This window comes from Eretmochelys imbricata, chromosome 7 (assembly GCF_965152235.1).
Source record: "Eretmochelys imbricata isolate rEreImb1 chromosome 7, rEreImb1.hap1, whole genome shotgun sequence".
NCBI lineage: Eukaryota > Metazoa > Chordata > Testudines > Cheloniidae > Eretmochelys > Eretmochelys imbricata.
In genome coordinates this window covers 33048691-33068954 of record NC_135578.1, presented here as the reverse complement: position 1 = coordinate 33068954, position 20264 = coordinate 33048691, and the positions used below count along the sequence as shown (strand labels likewise).

The 20264-nt window shown below is 59.5% G+C and overlaps 1 protein-coding gene across 6 annotated transcripts; it reads left to right on the top strand.

Moving 5' to 3' along the window:
• Positions 1-551: 551 nt before the first annotated feature.
• RASGRP2 (RAS guanyl releasing protein 2) lies at positions 552-17671 on the top strand. Of its 6 annotated transcripts, none has more exons than XM_077821590.1 (18): positions 552-618; positions 3289-3399; positions 3491-3694; positions 5067-5169; positions 8002-8064; positions 8282-8413; positions 9380-9530; positions 9759-9932; positions 10131-10247; positions 10582-10863; positions 11159-11248; positions 11620-11742; positions 12187-12302; positions 14085-14226; positions 15302-15338; positions 15820-15978; positions 16809-16877; positions 17021-17671. In XM_077821590.1, exons 3-17 carry the CDS (start codon positions 3622-3624, stop codon positions 16865-16867), a joined length of 1821 nt encoding a protein of 606 aa, XP_077677716.1. In that variant the 5' UTR covers positions 552-618; positions 3289-3399; positions 3491-3621; the 3' UTR covers positions 16868-16877; positions 17021-17671. The 6 variants fall into 6 exon arrangements, with proteins under 6 accessions (XP_077677716.1, XP_077677717.1, XP_077677718.1 ...); XM_077821592.1 differs by lacking the exon at positions 552-618 and adding an exon at positions 1018-2135 and having other exon boundaries at positions 11159-11236; XM_077821588.1 differs by lacking the exon at positions 552-618 and adding an exon at positions 1018-2135.
• Positions 17672-20264: the final 2593 nt, after the last annotated feature.

Genomic DNA, 20264 nt, shown 5'->3' with positions numbered 1-20264 from the left:
GCGGGGGATGGGAGAGTTCCAGTCACCCCACCTCCTTTGCTCTATTACCCCCCAATCGCCCCCCAGATTAGCTCATGCACGTGAGACTAGGGGGAGAAGCTGGGGGCCCCCAGAGATGCCCCTTCCCAGAGTAACTGGTGCACACGGAACAGGCGGGGGCTGCTCCCCGCTTTGCTCTGAGCCCCCTCCCCAGTGGCGCTGGGTGAGGGCAGCGCCCCCGGCACAGGAGGGGTTAAGAATTCCGCAGTGGCACCTGCGGCCTGGGGCTCCCGGGGGGGGTGCGGGGTAGGACGGGGGGGGGCGAGGGCGAGTGGGGAAGAGGGCCGGGCGAGCAACCGTCGGTGTGAACGAAGGGTGCGTACGCCCCCCGCCCAGCCCAGCACCCCCCATCGCCTGCTGCGCCCCCCCGGCCCGGGGCGCCCCCCAGCTGTGGGGCAGGCGGCCCGGCCGGGGCGCTCCCTGCGCCGGGCGGAGCAGGCGGCGTTTGGACCCGCACGACCCTCCCGGAGCCGGCAGCAGGAGGAAGTCGGGGCGGGGGGGTGATAAGGAGACACAAGCCGCATTGTGCAGCCCGGCCGCGTTTGAATATCGCCCAGCGCAGGAGCAGAGCGGAGCCGGGTGAGCCGCGCGGGGGGGAGCCGGGGCTGCCCCTCTAGGGGGCGCCGGCCCCGGGGCGGGGGGCTGGCTGTTCGGGGGCCGGGGAGCGGGACAGGGCCTGCCCCTCTAGGGGGCGCCGGCCCCGATCGGACCCAGGGCCCCAGGGAGCGAAAGTCACTCCCACCTGTGAGACGAGTGTATCGGGGCTCAAGCCCCTGTGTCTCTAGCCAGACGGCCCTGGTCACATCGATTTTCCCCCCCCAACCCCCTGCCCCATCACACCAACCCTCCTGCCCCCTTCATGCCACCCTTCCTGCCCGCTTCACCCATCATGCTGCCCCCCTCACACCAGCCTTGTCACCCTGGTCCCCCTGCCCCATCACACCCCCGCCCACTCCCCCATCACACCACCCCCTCTCCTGCCCCTGGTGCCCTGGCTGGTGGGGGAAGGGACTGCACTTCCCTCCCCCCTCACACACACAAGGGAGGCACATGGGGGTTCTCGGTGTATGTGTGGGGGGGGCTCTCCCTGCTGCCACACCCACTTTGGGGATGGCTGAGCTAGCAGTGCCCTGGGTTATAACCTCCACTTAATTGGGAGGCTGAATGGGGTTGGAAGGGTGGCGGGTGCACTTGGGGGCATAATGGATGGCTAATGGGGGGGCTCTAAAGGCAGTGATGGGGCAGGGAGCAGGTGCCTCAGAGCCATAGCTTAGTGGTCCTCACCTAAGAGCGGGGCCCACATCACTGGGGTGGGGTGACCCCCCCACTGTATTGTGGCTAATAAAAGCTCAGAGGCCTGGCTGAGATAGGGGAAGACGATAAAAAGGGTCCTTGTCTCCCAGGCAGCTGGGACGGACAGCCCAGGGGTGTGTGTGGGTGCCAACAGGCTGTGCAATGATAGGGTTTCATTCTGGGTTCAGCATGGTTGTGTCTGTGCGCGCACAGTACACTATAGGCTAGGTGTGTGCACTGCGGTATAGTGCATGCAACATGGCCGTGTGTGTGTCTGTGCACACGCTGCACTATGGTCGAGGTGCGTGCAGTGCAGGATAGTGCATGCAGCATGGCTGTACGTGTGTGTCTGTGTGTGCACAGTACACTATGCAGCAGGCGTGTGCAGTGTGGTATCACGCGTGCAGCAGAGCTGTGTCTTGGCAAAGCTTTCTGCCACACACCGTGTGCTACTGTCTGTGCGTGCAGTGCGACTGTGTGGTTATGCTGCATACAGTGCGTGTGGTGGTGCGTGTTCACCCCAGAGGGTGACTGTGAGGCAACTGACATTTGGCAACACTGTATTTTGATTGATGTTTTGCAACGTGGCTGGTGTGTATGTGAGAGACCTGCAGTTAGTAGAAGGTGCTGGGCAAACAAACAGCCAGATGGAAAAGAGGGACCGTCCCCCCAAATGGCTTCCGTTCAGTCCTCCCCACTCAGCTCGCTCACTGGTTGCTTCTATTCGTCTTCTAACTAACCATGAACAAAAAGCCGCCTAAAAATAACACCGCAAGAAATCCCAACCCTCAATTTACAGCGTGGTAAGTTGCACATACAAAAGCTTGTCTTAAAAGATTAATAATAATCTTGTCTTACTACAGAGCAATTACACAAAGGGATCCCTTGCCTGGTGCTGAAATGCAGCCACTTCTGGGGAGGTGCTGTTTATGCAGGGATTTACAACACAGATCTAAACCCATTCCCACTGGCTCCCAGATACGGATGCCACCACAGCACCTTGCACACCAGGCCCCTGATTTCCCCCCCCCCCCCCGATTGCTAATCCATCAGGAGCCGTTCCCTAGATTCCAGCTCCGCACACAGTGTGGCTCGAATTCCCGAGATGTGATCCCTTGTCTAAATTAATCTCTCAGCCTGAGTCATTGTGGCCGGATTCTTGGGTCCTTCATCTCTCTCCAAACATTCCTTTGCTCTGGATCTAACCCAATCCCCTGTTGTCATGTTTAACCCTCAGATACCTTTAACAGGGGGGATAGAGCCTGGGAACTTGCTTTCCACCTAGGATCACCCCCTCTTTACAGCCCCCCAACCAAAGAGCAGACAGCCCCCTGCCTCTCCTTACCCTCCAGGCGATGTTACTATGCAAAAGGCCACTTATAAATTCCATCCCGGTCCTTTAACAGCCAAAGGGCTCAGAATAGCTCAGCGGGCCTCAGCTGCGGGGGCTACTCCTTCGGGCTTTGTGCAAGGTCAGAAGGACTTGGGGCTGGGTTCCAGGACACCTGGGTTTTGTCCCCAGCTCTGGGTGGAGAGAAGGGTCCAGTGGGGTAGAGCAGGGGGGGCTGGGGAGCCAGGACTCCTGCTTTCTATTTCCCCACTCTGTGATCATGGGCTAATCTCTCTGCTGCAGGTTTTCCTGCTGGGATGTTGTGAGGTTGCACATGCTGTGTGTTTGTAGCGTCCAAGTGGGAGGCTGTAACTTAGAGGGGGAAGCCCCATGTCTCATTCTCCCCATCTCTGAGCCAGCCAGTCTCCCCACCCCAGAGCCAAATCGTAGTCTGTGCTCCCTAGAGGGGAAAGGCCCCGTGTCCCATACTTCTACACTCCCAGGGGCAAAGCAGGGCCCGTCTCTGACCCGAGCCAAAGGAGGAAGCCAGGATGGAGGAAACATTTTGCAACTTTACCCAAAATTCTCTAGCTGTTTTGTTTTGCAACAAACTCTCCCTCCCCCAGCGTTCACAGCGTTAGGGCGAAGGCGACAGAGACACCCTACCCTGGACGGCCTCCCTTGGCTGATCTCTGCAACTACCCCTCTGTGGCAGCGCTGATCCCAGTGAGCCTCAGGCAAGTGATCTCTGTAGAAACGGCTGCCCTGCCCCAGAAGCGGCTGCATCTTGGTAAGAGTTTATAACTCTAGCCCCATCTCCTCTTTCAGTGGCAGGTTCTCAGAAGGGATCCCTGATCTTAGGGGGCCGCTGATACATTGCCCCTGAGCCGGGCAGCACCTGTCTGCGGTGGGACCCCAGGCTGGCAGAGGGGGAGCTGGCCGGCACGGGGGGAGCAGAGATGAGCGAGACGCTGGACCTGGACAAGGGCTGTACGGTTGAGGAGCTGCTACAGGGCTGCATTGAGGCCTTTGGTAATGCAGTGGGGGAAGCTGTTATTTTGGAGCATGTGTGGGGAGAAGGGATTGTTGGTGCAGGTGACTGGTAAGAGGTGAGATGGGGTATGAACCTGAGGAGGTGGCATATGGAGGGCTGGGGTTGCCCAAGGGGCTGGGGTCAGGCTGTGGCTTTGGGATTTTCTTCAACCTATACGGTCACTTGTCCTGACCCCTAGAGGGCGCTCTGCTGCAGGGAGTGGGGCAGGGGCTCAGCAGGGGTGCTCTCCCCTTGTAATCAGTGCTGACCCCAGTGCCCCAGTGAGGGACTAGGGGATGCTGTGCTGCAGGGAGCAGGGTCCGTAGGGGTTGCTGAGCGGGGGGGGGGGGTCTCTATGGCTACGTCCCCATGCAGCAAGTCTCAGAGCCTGGGCAACAGATGCAGGGTCCTGGGGCTCGTGCCCCGGGGCTAAGAATAGCTGTGTAGACACTATGACCTGGGCTGGAGATCCCCGCCCCCAGGCTTCACAGCCCCAGCCGCGATGTCCACACAGTGATGTCTGCCCAGCAATGTCTGCAAGTCTGCAACCCGGGCTCTGAGCCTCACTGCCAAAGGTTGTGCAGATGTACCCTGAGTGCTTTGCGGGGGTTAACAGGGGGTGCTGAGCGGGCGAGGGGATCACTGGGGTCTCTGGGTTGGGGAGTCAGTAGGGGTCTCTGAGCGAGTTGGGTTGTAGGGGGTCTCTGTGTGGGTGGGGTGAAGGGTTGTGGGGGATCTCTGACTGGGGTGGAAGATCTCTGAGCAGAGTGGGGGATTGTGGGGGTTTCTGAGCAGGGCAGGGTCTCTGAGTGGGGTGGGGAGTCTCTGAGTGGGGGGGTTTGTGGAGGGAGCTTCTGAGCGAGGTAGGGGATGTCTGAGCAGGCTGAGAGTCTGTAGGGGTCTCTGAACAGGGTGGGGAGCTGTAGGGGGGTGTCTGAGTAGTGTGGGGGGTTCTGAGCGGGGTGGGGGGTTGCGGGATCTCTGAGTAGGGTGGGGAGTTGCGGGGGGGTGTCTCTGAGTAATGGGGTGTGTCTGAGTGGGGTGGGGGGTTGTGTGGGGTCTCTGAGTAGTGGGGGGGTCTGATCAGGGTGGGGGGTTGCGGGAGGTCTCTGAGTGGGGTGGGAAGTTGTGGGGGTATCTCTGAGGGGATGGGGGGTTGTGGGATCTCTGAGCAGTGTGGGGGTTTGCGGGGGGGTCTGAGTAATGGGGTGGGTCTGAGCGGTGTTGCAGGGGGGTGTCTCTGAGTAGGGGGGGTCTGAGCAGGGTGGGACTTTGCAGAATCACTGAGCGGGGTGGGAGGTTATGGGGGGAGGTCTCGGGGGGCGGTGGGGGGTTGTGGGATCTCTGAGCAGGGCCTACTCTCTCTTGCAGATGATGAGGGGAAGGTGCGGGACCCCCAACTGGTGCGAATGTTCCTGATGATGCATCCTTGGTACATCCCCTCCTCCCACCTGGCCGCCAAGCTGCTGCGCATATATCCTTGTGAGCCCTCTGCCCCCCTTCCTGCAGCTCCTTCCCTCCTGCCCTCATTCACCCCACCAACCTGCCTTGGGGCACCCTACTGCTCCCCTTTCCCTCCTGGGCACCCCCTCCCTTCACAATGCACATATCCCTGGACAGAGCTGGCTTATTCTGCTAGCTGGCTGTCTCCCTGGGCTGGGGCTCACCATGGGACCCCTGCAGCACCAGGGCAGTCCACATACATCTCAGACCAACAGGGCGGAATTGGTTGTGCATGGGAAAGCGGAAGGCAATCTGGGTGAAAGTGACCCTGAAATGACACCATTTCATGACTCTAAGGAAAGGAAGGAGTGGGGGCAGCAGAATCAGGACAATGGGCTTCCGAAAAAAACAGACTTCAACAGATCAGAGAACTGGGAGCTAAGGTCCTGGGGGAAGCAAATCGAAGGAAAAAAGAACTGGAAGTTTCTCAGCTAAACAGTGTTAAAGGCACAACAGCAAACTAGCCAGGTGTGAAGGGAAGACAGGAAAAGGCTGAGGTGGCTCCCTCTGGAGCTCTTTAACAATCTTAAAAGTAAGGAAGAATCCCTTAATAAGTGGAAATGTGGACAGGTTGTCAAGGAGGAGCACAGAAGAATTGCACCAGCAGGTAGGGGCAAAATCCGAGAGGCTAAGGCGCAAAATGAGTTACAGAAAGGCAGTCGGAAGAGGTTCTTTAAATACCTTGGGAGCAAGAGAAAGATGAAGGAAAGTGCAGGTCCGCTACTTCCTGAGGAAGACAAGCTAATTGATGGCATCAAGAAAGCTGGGGGGATTAATGCCTATTTTGCTTCAGTCTTCACTAAAACGGTTAATGGTGACAGCTACTCAGCACAATGAATATTAACAACAAGGGGGAGGAACGCAGGCCAGAGAGGTTAAAGAGTATTTAGAGGAGTTCGACCTATTCAGGTTGGCAGGGACTGGCGCAATTCACCCGCGGATACTTAAGGAAGGAGCTGAAGCAATCTGGGAGCCGTTAGCGATTGTCTTTGAGAAATGGAAGACGGGTGAGGTCCCCGGGGACTGGAAAAGGGCAGCACCTGTCTCTAAACAGGGGAAACTAAGAGGACCCCAGGGATTATAGACCAGGCAGCCTAACTTCCATACCTGCAAGATACTGGAACAAATTATTGAACAATCAGTTTGTAAGTCCCTGGAGGATAATAGGGTTATAAGGAATAACCAGCATGGGTTTGTCAATAGCAAATCCTGCCAAACCAGCCTAATATCCTTCTTTGACAGGGTCACTGGCCTAATGTCTGGGGGGAAGCAGGAGACAGATAGATCTTGATTTTAGTAAAAAGAACTGGAGGACTTGTGGCACCTTAGAGACTAACAAATTTATTTGAGCATAAGCTTTCGTGAGCTACAAACCCGGTCCCCCATTCTCATAAGCAGACTAGGGAAATATTATCAAGATGAAATTGCTATAAGATGGGTGCAGAACTGAAAGAAAGCTGCTCTTTGAGGACAGTCTATCAATGGTTCTCCATCAAAATGGGAGGATGTATCGAGTGGGGTCCCAGAGGGGTTAGTCCTGGGTCTGGGGCTAGTCAATATTTTCATTAATGACTTGGATGATGCAGTGCGCAGAGTAGGCTTATAAAAATGGCGGATGACACTAAGCTGTGGGTGTTGTGAGCACTTTGGAGGACAGGATTAGAATTCAGAATGACCTTGAGAAATTGGAGAATTGGTCTGCACACAACAAGATAAAATTCAGTAAAGACTAGTGCAAAGGACTGCACTGAGGAAGGAGAAATCACAAAACTGGGAAAGACTGGCTAGGTGACAGTCCTCTTGAAAAGGATCTAGGGGTTGGCTCATCAAGGGAATCCGAGCCAACAGCGTGATGATGTTGTGGAAAAGCCTGTTATTGTCTGGGCTGTGTTAACGGGAGAGGCGTATGTAAGACACGGGAGATGTTATTCGGCACTGGGGAAGCCTCATCTGGAGTACAGCATCCAGGTTTGGGTGCCAGGCTTTACGAGAGCTGTGGAGAAATTGGAGACCGTCAAGAGGAGAGCAACAAAAATGATAAATGGTCTAAAAACCTGCCCTGGGAGGAAAGGCTAAAAAGCTGGGCATCTTTAGGCTTGAGAAAAGAGGGGGACACCTGCTAAGAGTCTTCCAATATCTTCAGGGCTGTTCTGAAGAGGATGGTGGTCAGTTGTTCTCCGCGTCCACTGGAGGTAGGACCAGATGTCATGGGCTTAATCTGCAGCAAGGGAGAAGTAGGTTAGATTTTAGAAAATGCTTTCTCAGGCTACAGAGTAACGGCCGTGTTAGTCTGTATTCGCAAAAAGAAAAGGAGTACTTGTGGCATCTTAGAGACTAACCAATTTATATGAGCATAAGCTTTCGTGAGCCACAGCTCACTTCATCGGATGCATACCGTATGCATCCGATGAAGTGAGCTGTGGCTCACGAAAGCTTATGCTCAAATAAATTGGTTAGTCTCTAAGGTGCCACAAGTACTCCTTTTCTTTTTTCTCAGGCTAGTTAAGCTCTGGTTGCGGACTCCCCATCACTGGAGGTGGTAAGAACAGGTGGGACAAACACCTGTCAGGGATGGTCTGGGTTTGCTTGGTTCTGCCTCAGCGCGGGGGGCTGGACTCAGTGACCTCCAGAGGTCCCTTCCATCCCCGCATTGCTGTGATTCTAGAACGCTGACTCCTCCCAGCCTGGTCCAAGGGCCCCAAATCCATGGCCCAGCTCCACCCCCAGCTCCTCCCCCTTTCTCCCCACTCCCCCAGTCTCCAGTGCCTGCAATGTGGAATTCGCCTTAACTCTGCCCTTGCACCTACCAAGAGTCTCGTAGCTCAGAAAGCAGCTCCCTGCAGGTGAAAACCTGCCACCTGGTGAGGTGAGTCCGGAGGAGCCCCACATTTCAGGGCAGCATCCTCAAACCTCGGGGCAGAGCTGGCCCCAGTGCAGCATTCAGGGGCACAGTGCTGCAGGGGGCTCAACATAGGACATCTTTCCAGCGGGTGAGGGATCCCTGAGTAAACTGCCTCTGTTCCCCACCCCAGAGGTGGCTGTGTTCCGGGTGTTGGCTGTCGTTACCCCTTCCCCCTCCCCAGGTACTGGATCTCGGCATTCCCGGCAGAGTTTGATTTGAACCCGGAGCTAGCAGAGCAGATCAAGGAGCTAAAGGAGGTTCTGGGCCGTGAGGGGAACCGGCGCCACAGCAACCTCATCGACATTGAGAATGTGTATGTGGTGGGGGCGGAAGCATGGGGGGTGGGGGAAGTGGTGGGGAGCTGGGGGAATGGGAGGGTCAGGGGTGAGGGTGAGGTGTCCCAGAGCAGCTGTGTGAGAGCAGGGGGCCTGCATGGGCTGAGGAGGACTGAGGAGCGGGTCTGAGCGAGGGCACAAGCGTGAGCACAGGGGTATTCCAGTGCATGCTTGTGAATGTGTCTGTGAGTGTGCATGGTGCAGGTGTGTGTGGGAGTGCATGGGGTATCTTTGTGTGGGCATGAGCGGGACATGCACATGGGAGTGCCCAGGACGTGTGTGTACACGTGGAGTGTGTGGGAGTGCACGGGGTATGTCTGTGTGGGCATGAGCGGGACATGCACATGGGAGTGCCCAGGACGTGTGTGTACACATGGAGTGTGTGGGAGTGCACGGGGTATGTCTGTGTGGGCATGAGCGGGACGTGCACATGGGAGTGCCCAGGACGTGTGTGTACACATGGAGTGTGTGGGAGTGCACGGGGTATGTCTGTGTGGGCATGAGCGGGACGTGCACATGGGAGTGCCCAGGACGTGTGTGTACACATGGAGTGTGTGGGAGTGCACGGGGTATGTCTGTGTGGGCATGAGCGGGACGTGCACATGGGAGTGCCCAGGACGTGTGTGTACACGTGGAGTGTGTGGGAGTGCACGGGGTATGTCTGTGTGGGCATGAGCGGGACGTGCACATGGGAGTGCCCAGGACGTGTGTGTACACGTGGAGTGTGTGGGAGTGCATGAGGTGTGTGTGGGGGGGGAGCGTACGAGGCATGTGTTTGCACATGGCCTGTGTGTGCACGCATGGGACGCGTGTGCACGGGGCGTGGGAGCACGCAGGAGTCTCTGGGCTGTGCATGCGGGTGCAGGAAGAGTGTGTGCCAGGGTTTGGTTGCAAAGACTGGCTTGGCTCTGACATCCCCCCCTTGACTGTGCCCCCCCCCCCAGCCCTACTTACAAGTGGAAGCGCCAAGTGACCCAGCGCAACCCGGTGGCCCCGAAGAAACGCAAGATGTCGCTGCTCTTTGACCACCTGGAGTCCTCCGAGCTGGCGGAGCATCTCACCTACCTGGAGTACCGCTCCTTCTGCAAGATCCTGGTGCGGGGCGGAGACCCTGCGGCTGCCATGGGGCTGGGGATGCTGCTTGGGGGTGGAGGGCTGCTTTGGGAATGACCTTTCCTCCCCCCATGGGGCAGGCACTTCCCCACCCTCTATGTCCATGGGGCAGGCACTGAACCTCCCATTCCCCCTATGGGGCAGGCACTGTCCCACCCCCTATGTTCCCCCCTCCCATCGGGAGGCACTGACGCTCTGTGTCCATCCCAGTTCCAGGACTATCACAGCTTCGTCATGCACGGCTGCACTGTGGACAACCCCATCCTGGAGCGGTTCATCACCCTTTTCAACAGCGTCTCACAGTGGGTGCAGCTTATGGTGCTGAGCAAGCCGACCGCCCAGCAGCGGGCACAGGTCATCACCCGCTTCATCCTGGTGGCACAGGTGAGGGGCCCCTCAATCCCGACCCACAGCCCCCCTGCTGGCCCATTGTAGTCTGAGCCCCAGCTGGGCTCCAGGTGTGAATGTCCCCCCCCCCCGGGCCCCACTCCTCCATCCTTGGAACTAATCCGACCTCTCTCTCCCCCATGGATCTCCACTGTCTCTCGGCTGGATCCCCTCTCCGGCCGGACATCCCTGCAGAGGCTCCTGCAGCTGCAGAATTTCAACACGCTGATGGCCGTGGTGGGGGGGCTGAGTCACAGCTCCATCTCCCGCCTCAAAGAGACCCACAGCCACGTCAGCTCCGAGACCACCAAGGTACAGGGCGCAGGGCCGGGGGGAAGTGGGATACTCAAGGGGCTGGGGCAATGCTGGAGGGTGGGATGACAATCCGGTGGTTGGGGTGGGACTGGGGTCTCGAGGGGCCTGGGGCAGTGGTGGGGGGTTAGGGTGGGCTTGAGGGGTTGAGGTCTGGGGAAGTGTTGAGGGGTTGGGGGAGCTCTGGGGCGAGGTTGGGGTCTGGGGCGGTGTTGGGGGAGCTCTGGGGCGAGGCTGGGGTCTGGGGCGGTGTTGGGAGGTTGGGAGAGCACTGGGGCGAGGCTGGGGGCTTGCTCTGGGCCCAGCCCCTGACCCCTCCCCCCATCCCTCCCAGCTGTGGGAGTCCATGACGGAGCTGGTGACCTCGTTGGGGAACTACAGCCGTTACCGGCGCCGCCTGGCCGAGTGCGTCGGCTTCCGCTTCCCCATCCTGGGCGTGCACCTCAAGGATCTGGTGGCCGTGCACGTGGCGCTGCCCGACTGGCTGGACCGGGCCCACACCCGCGTCAACGGCACCAAGATGCAGCAGCTCTTCGGGATCCTCAACGAGCTGGTGCTGGTGCAGAGCATCAAACCACCCTTTGAGGCCAACATGGACCTCATCAACCTGCTCACGGTGAGACCCCGCCTCCCGGCCCCCCATTGCACCCCACCCCTGGACCTCTCACTGCACCCCCTTGTACTCCCCCAGCACCCCACCCCTGAACCTCACTGCACCCCATGGCATCCCAACTCCTGGAGCCCCCCCTGCACCCCTCATTACATCCCAACCCCCACTGCACTCCCACCCCCCCCCCATATCTCCCTGCACCCTAGACCATCAAACTGCTCTCTGAGGCCAACGCCAACCTTGTCAGCCAGCTCCTGGTGAATCCCCCACCCCTGCTGTCTAATGGGCTGTGCCCCCCCAGGTGTCGCTGGATCAGTACCAGACGGAGGAGGAGATCTACCAGCTGTCGCTGCAGAGAGAGCCCCGTGGCAAGTCGGCCGTGAGTGCGTGTGTGAGTGCACGATGCTGTGTGACCCGTGCCCCGTCCCCTGCCCCCGGGCCATGACCCCTCTGTTGCCCCCTGTGGGGAATGGGGGGGGAGCAGCAGGCCATGGCGAATCTGTCCCATCTGGCCCCAGGAGCTGGTTCTCAGGCGCACTCGCAGCTGCCTTCTGCTCTGCTCCCTGGGGGCTGAGCTTCCTGTCCAGAGAGAGGGGGCTGCCGGGTCCCACACGTTCACTAACACCCCTCCAGCTCCAGCCCCTGAAGCCGCAGCATTGGGCGAGGGATTCCGGTTTGAACAGCCCCTGCACTCCACCCCAGAGGTGGTTGCATCTCAGCGCTGGCCAAGGGATCACTCAGAGGATGTCTCTGTCCATCCAGCCGTCCAGCCCCACCTCCTGTTCCCCCCCAAGCCGACCGGCTGACATAGACGAGTGGGCCTTGGCTGTGAAACCCAAACCGGACCAGACGCTGGTGCGGACACACATTGAGAAGATGGTGGAGGTGAGAGTGGGGGGCCTTGGACACCATGGTCTGCGTTTCTGTGTGTTAGGCCAGGGTACCTTGAGCTGACGCCCTCCTCCAGTCTCTGCTACCCCCTGCGGTCCACGTGGTTGGAGGGGCCTCTGGGGCTGCATGGGGGTGGCGTACCCCCAGGGATGACCCTCCCTCCGCTCTCTGCTGCCCCCTGCAGGCCACGTGGGGAAGTGGAGGGGGTTCTGGGGCCAGTGGCACTGGAACATTGTTAACAGTGGGGGCTGGAAGCCAGCCCCCTTACCCCTGTCCACCCGCCCCCGAGCTGAGGCCCGGAGCAAAGCCCCGGGGGCGGAGCAGACAGCCGGGAGACCGGGGGGTGCTAGTAGCCCCCCCGTCCCGCCCCCGGTTCCTGTGCCGAGGGCGGCGTATCGCCGAGCTGACTCTCCCGCCGCTCTCTGCTGCCCCCTGCAGTCCGTGTTCCGGAATTTCGACGTGGACGGAGACGGCCACATCTCCCAGGAGGAGTTCAAAATCATCCGCAACAACTTCCCCTACCTGTGCAAATTTGGGGACCTGGATGAGAACCAGTGAGTGCCCAGGAAGGGGGGACCCCGCGGGCCCCGCACACCAGAAGGTGGGGTGAGGTACTGGGGCCAGGCCTCCGCCTAGAAGCCTCATCCCCTGTAATGCTTTCTTCTTTGTTGGAACTTGGGAGTCCTGACTCCCAGCCCCCCAACTCTACCCCCCTGGTCCCCACTCCCCACCCACAGCCTGGCACAGACCCGGGTGCCCTGACTCCCAGCCCTCCAGCTCTACCCCTCTGGCCCCCACTCCCTGCCCACAGCCTAACACAGACCCGGGTGCCCTGACTCCCAGCCCCCCAGCTCTACCCCCCTGGTCCCCACTCCCCACCCACAGCCTGGCACAGACCCGAGTGCCCTGACTCCCAGCCCTTCAGCTCTACCCCTCTGGCCCCCACTCCCTGCCCACAGCCTAACACAGACCCGGGTGCCCTGACTCCCAGCCCCCCAGCTCTACCCCCCTGGTCCCCACTCCCCACCCACAGCCTGGCACAGACCCGGGTGCCCTGACTCCCAGCCCTCCAGCTCTACCCCTCTGGCCCCCACTCCCCGCCCACAGCCTAGCACAGACCCGGGTGCCCTGACTCCCAGCCCCCCAGCTCTACTCCCCTGGCTTCCACTCCCTGCCCAGAGCCTGGCACAGACCCCAGGTGCCCTGACTCCCAGCCCCCAGCTCTACCTCGCTGGCCCCCACTCCCCACCCACAGCCTGGCACAGACCCGGGTGCCCTGACTCCCAGCCCTCCAGCTCTACCCCTCTGGCCCCCACTCCCTGCCCACAGCCTAACACAGACCCGGGTGCCCTAACTCCCAGCCCCCCAACTCTACCCCCCTGGTCCCCACTCCCCACCCACAGCCTGGCACAGACCCGGGTGCCCTGACTCCCAGCCCTCCAGCTCTACCCCTCTGGCCCCCACTCCCCGCCCACAGCCTAGCACAGACCCGGGTGCCCTGACTCCCAGCCCCCCAGCTCTACTCCCCTGGCTTCCACTCCCTGCCCAGAGCCTGGCACAGACCCCAGGTGCCCTGACTCCCAGCCCCCAGCTCTACCCCTCTGGCCCCCACTCCCCGCCCACAGCCTAGCACAGCCCCGGGTGCCCTGACTCCCAGCCCCCCAGCTCTACCCCCCCGGCCCCCACTCACAGCCTGGCACAGCCCCGGGTGCCCTGACTCCCAACCCCCCAGCTCTACTCCCCTGGCTTCCACTCCCTGCCCAGAGCCTGGCACAGACCCCAGGTGCCCTGACTCCCAGTCCCCAGCTCTACCTCGCTGGCCCCCACTCACCACCCACAGCCTGGAACAGATCCGGGTGCCCTGACTCCCAACCCCCCGCTTCTACCCCTCTGGCCCCCACTCCCCACCCACAGCCTGGCACAGACCCGGGTGCCCTGACTCCCAACCCCCTACTGTACCCCCCTGGCCCCCACTCCCTGCCCAGAGCCTAGCACAGACCCAGGCGTCCTGACTCCTAACCCCCCACCTCTACCCTTCTGGCCCCCACTCCCTGCCCACAGCCTAGCACAGACCCAGGTGCCCTGACTCCCAACCCCCCAGCTCTACTCCCCTGGCTCTCACTCCCTGCCCAGAGCCTGGCACAGACCCCAGATGCCCTGACTCCCAGTCCCCAGCTCTACCCCGCTGGCCCCCATTCCCCGCCCAGAGCCTAGCACAGACCTGGATGACCTGACACCCAGTCCCCCTGCTCTAACACCTTGGTCCCCACTCCCCGCCCAGAGCCGGGCGCAGACCTGGGCGCCCTGTCTCCCAGCCTGATACTTTGTGCCCCTAGGGATGGCTGCATCAGCAGAGAGGAGATGATCTCGTACTTCATGAAGTCCAGCGCTGTGGTGGACGGGAAGATGGGCTTCATCCACAGCTTCCAGGAGACCACCTTCCTGCACCCCGTGTCCTGCCGTCACTGCAAGAGCCTGGTGAGCCATTGCTGGCCCCTGGGAGGGTGCAGGAGGCTGGTTGCTCTGGGGGCTGCCCTCTGTGGGCCCCCCTGTGAGAACACAGGACCCACAAACGGCCACCCTCCATAGACTAGGGGGCTTGTTCCACAGGGGTGCCCCCTTTTCCCTTTCCCCGATAATGACTGGGGGGTCAATTCCACGAGGGAAAGTCATGCCTCACTAGTGCGGCCACAGAGAGGGCCAAGGGGGGTTAGATCCCTGGGGCAGGGGCAGGGGAGATGACTGAAGAGACTCAGAAGCACACGACAGCTAGCCTAGGCCTAGTTATCCCAGGACAACCCCTTCACCCAGAGAGGGCCCAGTTAGACTGGGGTAAAGGGGCTTCACTCTTCTCAGAGGATGAGTTCTATGGGAGGGAAGGCACCTTTATCCTGGGATAACTATGCAAGGGATCCTTGTGTAAGCAGTCCCCGTTCCCCCACAGAGGCAGCTGCAACTTAGTGCTGGGTGAGGGGTAGCAGTATAAACAGTCCCCACCCCAGGCCGGCTGCATCTCAGTGCTCATTGAGGGATCCCTGTATAAACAGCCCACACACCCCACCCCAGGACTAGCTGCATCTCAGCACCTGGTGAGGGAATCCCTGTAGACACAGCCCCTGTGTCCCACCCCAGAGGCAGCATCGACTTAGTGCTGGGTGAGGGATAGCGGTATAAACAGCCCCCACCTCCTACCCCAGAGTCAGCTGCATCACAGCAGGGATAAGTGTCCCAGTGTCAGCTTGTCCCCCTCACCAGCACTGGTCGATTCTCGGATTGTCCGTTCTGTGGGAGATCCTGAGATCCACTTGGAACTGGGACAGAAAGTTGAAATGAAATGTTGTGAAATTAGCTCATTTCAACTGTTGCGATTCGACTGCTGTAGTAAAAAGAAAAGGAGTACTTGTGGCACCTTAGAGATTAACCAATTTATTTGAGCATAAGCTTTCGTGAGCTACAGCTCACTTCATCGGATGCATAAAGTGGAACTGAGCATGCGCCCCCATCCTCCCCTCATCACCTCGCTGACCCCATCCCCTTGCATCTTTTTCCCCAGATACTGGGAATCTACAAACAGGGGTTCAAGTGCCGCTGTGAGTATGTGGGGGGGGAGGGGGTTGCCTGGGGAAATGATGAGTGGTTGGGGGGAAGCTGGTGCTGCACTGGGGGAGAGAGGCTGTGGATGGCTGTATTCTGGAGATAGGGGTGCATTGGAGGTATATAGGGAAGCGTGGGGCCATGGGGGTTGAGCTGTGGGGGAGCTGGGCGTGCTTTGCAGAAGATGGAGGGGTGCATTGGGGTCACTGGGTCATGAACTGGGGAGCTGGGCTGTGGGGGTGCACTAGGGGAGCTGGGGGATGAATTGAGAGCTGGGGGTGCACCAGGGGAGCTGGGGGATGAATTGAGAGCTGGGGTGCATCTGGGGAGCTGGGAGTGCAGGGAAAATTGGGGAGCTGGAGCCATAGAGGTGTGTGAGGGACCTGGGTTGCATTAGGGGAGGTGTGGGGCCATGGGGGGTTGCACGAAGGGGAGCTGCAGGGCCCACCTCCCCCAACCTCCCTTGTTGCCCCCCAGGCTGCGGCGTGAACTGCCACAGGCAATGCCGGGAACATCTCTCCCTGGAGTGCCGCAAACGGACCAAGAGTTTCAGCCTGGCCAGCCCTGCCCACATCCCCACCCGCTCCTTCAGCTTCTCACTGCCCCGCTCAGCCTGCAGATCCCCACGCCACACAGGTATGGCCACCGGGGGCAGCCCCACCCCACCTAGCCCAGAGCCGAGGGCCCACCCCAACCCCTCCAGCACTCCCCGACCAGAGCTGGGAGAGAACCCAGGAGACCTGACGCTAGCCCCTCCCCCACTCTCCCCATGGCCCCAGTGTTGTGCCGGAAGCCAGCTTGCAAGCCCGATAACAACACCTCCATGCGATTTCCTGACCCCGCCGAGGAGGCCTCCGTGCTGGCCCATAATACTGCACCATGCTGTTTCCTGTTTGTGTCGCTGCAGATGGTGCGGGATGGTGCTCTGAGCCCTGGCAGCTATTCTGAGACACCCCCATCCTGGGCCCCCGGTAACCAACACATTGTGTTATCCCAGCCTGCTTCCGCACAGGCTTCCTGTCTACACAGCCCCCGCATCCCACCCCAGAGGCAGCTGCATCTCAGCGCTGGGTGAGGGACAGCAGTATAAACAGCCCTCACCCTAGGGCCAGCTGCATCTCAGTGCCAGGTCAGGGATCCCTGTATAAACAGCCTCTGTGCCCCACCTCAGAGGCAGCTGCATCTTAATGCTGGATGAGGGACAGCAGTATAAACAGCTCCCGTGCCCCACCCCCACCCCCCAGGGCTGGCCACATCTCAGCGCCAGGGGAGGGATCACTGTACAAACAGCCCCCCACCCCCCAGAGGAGGCTGCATCTCAGTGGAGAGGAGGGGTCTGTGCTTGTCAAAGTGCATTGTGAGTACTGGCCATGATGAATCCTAGCTGAGTGGCTCTCCCGTGGGGTGGCAGTGTGGGCTGCTCCGCTGGGGTTTGCAGCTACAAGGAGCTATGTGTGTCTCTGCAGAGATCCGGGAGGAGGAGGTCCAGGATGTGGAGGATGGGGTTTTCGACATCCATTTATAAAGACAAACACGTAAGAGCTGTGGGGAAGGGAAGGAGGCCGAGTGGGTAGAGCAGGGGTGGGGGCAGGGCTTGAGGGTTTTGTTTTGGGCTGTGAGAGGGGAGTGGGCTGTCATAGTTAGAGCTAGTCTGACCCCTCTACTCTGTGTGTTTTAGGGTCTGCTCTTCCTCACCAGCTGTGGCTCTTCCTCCCACTCCTCCCAAGCTGGGATCTCTGGTCCCCACAAATCTGCCAGCTGACTTCCCGGCTTCCCCACTGTGGGGTGACACAGAGAAGAGGCAAAGGGAGAAAGCATGGGCCAAGGGGGAGAGACAGCCCTTCCAGTGGGTGCAGAAGCTGCTTTGGGGGCAGTTGGATAGATCCTTTACTGGTTGAGGGGACGGGGAGGTGGCTGCATGTCAGGGCTCCTGGGTTCTATTAATGGGGGATGAAGACATGAGTTAACGTGGGGATGGGTTGTGAAATTAGTAAGATCTCGCCTGACATCCCCCAAACACATCCTTATGCGCTCCAGCATCCGGTTCCAGTGTGGGGCCATGGGGAGCGGGCGGGGGGACTTCCCCTACTCTGGTAGGAGCTGCCTGGGGTATCCCGCCTGCCCTGCAGGAAGAGGAGGTTGCCTGGGGGCTGATGCATGTGGCCGATGATGGAGCGGGAGTGCAGGGGGTTGGTGTGGGAGCAGGAGGGTGGGGCGTGGGTCCCAGTCAGGACACCCCCCCTTCCCCTGTGATCCCGGCTGTACAGATTCCTTGCTGTGTATATTTGTACCTAACAACAGGATCAGAGATGTAATAAATATAATAAAACCAATGGTCCCAGTTCCCATCTGTCCCCAACTTAGGTCCATCTATCCATCTCACAGCCCCTCCCCCAGCTCATGCTGGGAGCCCCCTGCTGACCCCAGCCTCATCTTTGCGTCTTTCCCGCCCCCTGCATATCCTGGCCTTCTGGAGCTGAGGGATGGCTAGGAGGGGAATGGGGTCTAGTGGTTAGAGGGTGGGGCTGGGGGTCAGGACTCCTAGGTTCTATTCCCAGTAGCGGGAGGGGAGTGGGGTCTAATGACTAGAGGGTGGGGAGGGCTGGGGGTCAGGACTCTTGGGTTCTATTTCCAGATGTGGGAAGGAGGAACGAGACTGTGTTCCTGTCACTCCCTGCTGGAGGGAAGGAGGCCTGGTCAGTGGAGCTGTGTGTCCCCGCTGCCCCCTGCCAGCGGGGTGAGCCCTGCTGTGTGTAAGTGCGAGAGCGGGAGCATTCTCCCCTCCAGCTCCTGTTCCCAGACGCCTGCCCCTCTACCATGCCTGGTTATTTGTGTCGCAGTGACACGGGAAGAGGAAATCGCTCTGATAAATACGTCAATAACAGCCCGATCATCCTGGCTGAATCCGCCCCGGAGTCAGCCCATTCCGCGCCAGCCAGCTAGTGCTTCACCCAAGAGACAGACATTTCTGTCATGCCCCAGCCCAGCCTCAGAGAAATGGCTAGTGGGGTGCTGAACAAAGGAGATACAGCTGCCTCGGGGGGCGGGGGGCTGTTTATATAGGGATTCCCCTCTTGGTGCTGAGATGCAGCTGCCTCTGGGGTGGAGCCCAGGGGCTGTTTATGCAGGGATCCCTCTCCTGGTGCTGAGATGCAGCTGCCTCTGGGGTGGGGCATCTCTTTATACAGAGCCCAGACACCAGAATACAGGTGGGGGGAAGCAAATCTGTTGCATGATTATATATTTTTTTCCTTAATGTTGCTTGTCAAATCATACGTGAGACAGAATAAATAAATAAATAAACCACTATTGATTTTGCCCGGGTGACAGATTATATTTATCATTCTGTATTGCACATGTCACAGCTGCTGTCATACTGGCCTCAAATTAGGAGCTGGGCTTTAATATGCTGCCACAACCCCCTGCCCCACCCCCCACAACCCAGACATGTTAGACACATTTCCCCCCTCCCTCCTGTCTGACACAGACAAGGTTAATGGAACAATCTGGTCTCTGCAAATAGATTTTTTTCCCCTTTATCTATATATTTATTTCCAGGGGCGTGTGCCTGGCTTGGGAGCAAATCAGACTGGCATCCCTGGCCCTGGCACCTGCCCAGGACTTGAGGGTTCAAACCGCAGCTTTGCAGGGAGGGGGGGTTGCCCCAGGAATTGTAATGCCTAGGGCAGGTTAGACCATCAGTTTTAGTTCTCTGCAAAAGCCAGCACCCATTGCAGCACTGCGCCCTCCAGCACCGCGCTGAGGCCCTGGGGTCAGCACGGGCTGCGAGGGGAGAGTGCCCCCAACAGGAGGTCAGCATGGGCTGTGAGGGGAGAGTGCCCTATCAGGGCCCCCACCCTGCTCCCTGCCGCACAGTCCTTGCTGGCACGGCAGGGCATGTCTTTCTGCTGCAGGACTCCTGGGTCCCCAACCTCACTGGGGAGGGGCGTTATGGAAAGTGTTTAATATCCCTGCTATGGCCGAGCTGGGGGGGTGGCAACTCCCGGTTGGCCAATAGGATCCATTCTCAGGTAGGCCAGATCCATTTAGCAGCAAAGCCATTGGAGTCAGTGGGAGCCCCCTCTGCAAGAGCCACAGGATGCGGGGGAGGCCTGGGTGGGGATAAAAATCACTTTACATCCATAAGTGAGATGCTCCAGGGAGCCCTGGCTGTGGGGGGAGCTCCCGGCTACTCCAGCCCCGGCCTCTCCCAGCAGGGGTTGCTTTGGGCAGCAGTGTGTGTGTTAGCTCTGTCTCCTTGTGCTGTTCTTGTCTGGCCCCAGTGGCGTGGGTCCATGCAGGGGTGTGTGTGTCTTTCCCCGCACTTGCAATGGCAGGGGTGGTGTCCACCACACTCCCCAGCATCTGACATGGTGTCAATTTTTGAACTGTCATGTGAGCTGCCAGTTTGCTGCTTCCCCCCCCCCCCCATGCCTCTTCAAGCCTGGCTCCCATTACAGTCTCCTCACTTGGTACACAGGGGGCACTTCACCTTTGCCACATGTGTTGGGGGGGCCGAGGTGGCCTCCTGCAGCAAATCATCTGACTGCTAAGCTGACCCTGTGGCAGCTGCCTGTAGAGCTCATCCTCTGCTCGCGGGGGAGAGGCTGCTCCCCAGATGCACTCGCAGCCTCTGCATTGAAACAGGCAAACAGATGCAGGGTGTTGCAGTACCAGACTGCACCACTAGGGGATGCTGCAGTACCTGCCAAAAAGGTACACCGGATGCTGCAGACCCATCCTAGGACACCAGGAGATGCTGCGGTACCTTCCCGTATATACCCAGGGATGGTAGAGTACCAGCCCCCAAATGTAAGGGGACACTGTAATACCGGCTACAAAAATACTGCAGGTCACCAGAGTATCAGCCACAAAAAACCAGGACCTGCTACAGTAGCAGTCAAAGCTACTCAATCCCAAAG

Bases quoted from the DNA above. Each gene is read 5' to 3' on its own strand.
- RASGRP2 (XM_077821590.1), top strand. From the start codon at position 3,622: ATGAGCGAGACGCTGGACCTGGACAAGGGCTGTACGGTTGAGGAGCTG. The intron at 10,864-11,158 runs GTGAGACCCCGC...GTGCCCCCCCAG, and splicing joins ACCTCATCAACCTGCTCACG to GTGTCGCTGGATCAGTACCA. The intron at 11,743-12,186 runs GTGAGAGTGGGG...TGCCCCCTGCAG, and splicing joins ACATTGAGAAGATGGTGGAG to TCCGTGTTCCGGAATTTCGA.